The 2,330-nt window shown below is 32.7% G+C and overlaps 1 protein-coding gene across 1 annotated transcript; it reads left to right on the top strand.

Moving 5' to 3' along the window:
- The first annotated feature begins 1,198 nt into the window (after positions 1 to 1,198).
- Positions 1,199 to 2,116, top strand: LOC110301601 (putative gustatory receptor clone PTE03). Its single transcript, XM_021172130.1, has one exon. It carries the CDS (start codon positions 1,199 to 1,201, stop codon positions 2,114 to 2,116), a length of 918 nt encoding a protein of 305 aa, XP_021027789.1.
- Positions 2,117 to 2,330: the final 214 nt, after the last annotated feature.

Here is a 2,330-nt window from a genome sequence, read left to right as displayed (position 1 = left end):
ATTATATAATTATATTATTTTAAAAACTTGAAAGTTTATTACACTATAGATTTATACTATAAAATTAAGTATGTCTTGGACTATTTATGTTGACATGGCAACAAAATTTTTTATAACAAGGCATCACTATAAGTACATGCGAGAATAGTATAATCAGTGTTACTTATTGAATCATGTGCTTTCCTTGCTTTTCTGTGTGCAATATATGCAATGACAATTCTAATAGATTATTCGTCACTGAATTTTGACATTAATAATATTCTAATGTTATCTGTTTTTTATTGTTTTAATTATTATTTTTGAGATTGTAGTATACATAAAATACTTATCCTTTCCCTATTTTCCTTTCCATATACTGTCCTTTCTCTTCTTCAAATTAATGTCATTTTTCATTAATTGTTTTTGTATACTTATATGTACATATTTATACATATATATTCTTAAATATAACCTATCAAGTCCATATAACACTACTTGTAAGTATTTTTTTCAGGAGTCACATTTTAGCATTGAACAACCAATTGGTATACTCTTATGGGGGAAGACTATTTCTCTTATTTCAAGCTTTTCCAAGTTGACAAAAATACTCTGTGTTGGATTTTTTCACATCATGTCTTCACAAACCAATCACTTCTCTTCTGTGCTGTATAGTGGAAAATGATTTGATCATGCTTATGCATAAATAATTCACAATCAACAAGTTAAATGGCTATTACATTCCAAATACTGCTTGTTGAAGTTTTTATTTTGTTTTCCCATTCTCTTCCTCTCAACATTAAATAATATTTTATAATAGATTTCCATTATACAATTTAAAGGACACATCTGACACAGTTTAAAACTCTTATTATGTTTACAAACTGGACACTGAAGCCAGATTTAGATGTATGGAACATAAAATATCAACTAAGGCTACATTTTCCTTAGATTTATTATGATTTTTATATTTCTATTGTTTGGGAGAATTTTTAAATTTTAAATTATGTATGATTTTCTTTTATTTTCTTTATATTTGGTCCTATAACATAAGAAAACACATTCATGACATAAAATATTGAAAGTACAAAGAAGGGTACAAAGACCAGAAGTAGAAGGCAAAGGATAGATATGGAAAAAATGAGTACAGTGTCAGAGTGACCTTGTACATTTGCTTTTGTGACCAACCACTTGTATTTCTCCATTCAGACTCTAACAAATTATGGAATTAGAAAACCAGACAAGAGTAATAGAATTCTTTCTCTTGGGACTCTCAGAGGATCCAGAACTTCAGCCCATCCTCTTTGGACTGTTCCTGCTTATGTACCTAGTGACAGTCTCTGGGAACCTGCTCATCATTCTGGCCATTGTCTCTGACTCTCACCTCCACACTCCAATGTACTTCTTCCTCTCAAACCTGTCATTCACTGATATCTGCTTCAGCACCACCACTGTTCCTAAGATGCTGATAAACCTTCAGAAACAGAGCAAATCCATCAGTTACACAGGCTGCATTACCCAGCTTAGCTTTGTCCTACTTTTTGCTGGAATGGAAAACTTTCTTCTTGCAGCAATGGCTTATGACCGTTATGTAGCCATCTGCAATCCCCTTCGCTACACAGACATCATGAAACTCCATTTGTGTTTTGTGATGATTTTTTTGTCTTTGTACATTAGCATTGTGGATGCCCTTCTACATGGCTTAATGACATTGCGTCTATCTTTCTGCACATTTCTTGAAATTCCCCACTTCTTCTGTGAACTTTATCAGGTTATCAAGATTGCATGTTCTGACACTCTCATCAACAACATTTTGATATATGTAATGAGTAGTGCATTAGGTGGTATGTCCCTAGTAGGGATTATTTTCTCTTACTATAAAATTATCTCTTCCATCCTCAGAATGCCATCAGCGGGCAGTATGCATAAGGCTTTTTCAACATGTGGGTCTCATCTGTCAGTGGTTTCCTTGTTTTATGGGACAGCGTTTGGGGTATACATTAGTTCTGCATTTACAGAATCATACAGGAAAACTTCTGTAGCATCATTGATGTATACTGTGTTTCCACCTATGCTGAACCCATTTATCTATAGTCTGAGGAACAAAGATATGAAGAAAGCTTTGAGAAAAATAGTCTGAACATCAACTTTCTTTTTCCTTTTTAACTGTTTTTTAATTCTTTTTTCTTGGACACTTTCTTTCTTTCTTTCTTCCTTTCTTTCTTTTTTGATGCTACTTTGACTTTATTTATTTTTTTTAATATTTTTTTATTACGTATTTTCCTCAATTACATTTCCAATGCTATCCCAAAAGTCCCCCATACCCTCCCCCCTACTTCCCTACCCACCCATTC

This window comes from Mus caroli, chromosome 9 (genome assembly GCF_900094665.2).
Source record: "Mus caroli chromosome 9, CAROLI_EIJ_v1.1, whole genome shotgun sequence".
NCBI lineage: Eukaryota > Metazoa > Chordata > Mammalia > Rodentia > Muridae > Mus > Mus caroli.
Note: the sequence above shows the minus strand (reverse complement) of the source record. Positions and strands in the feature narration are given on the sequence as shown.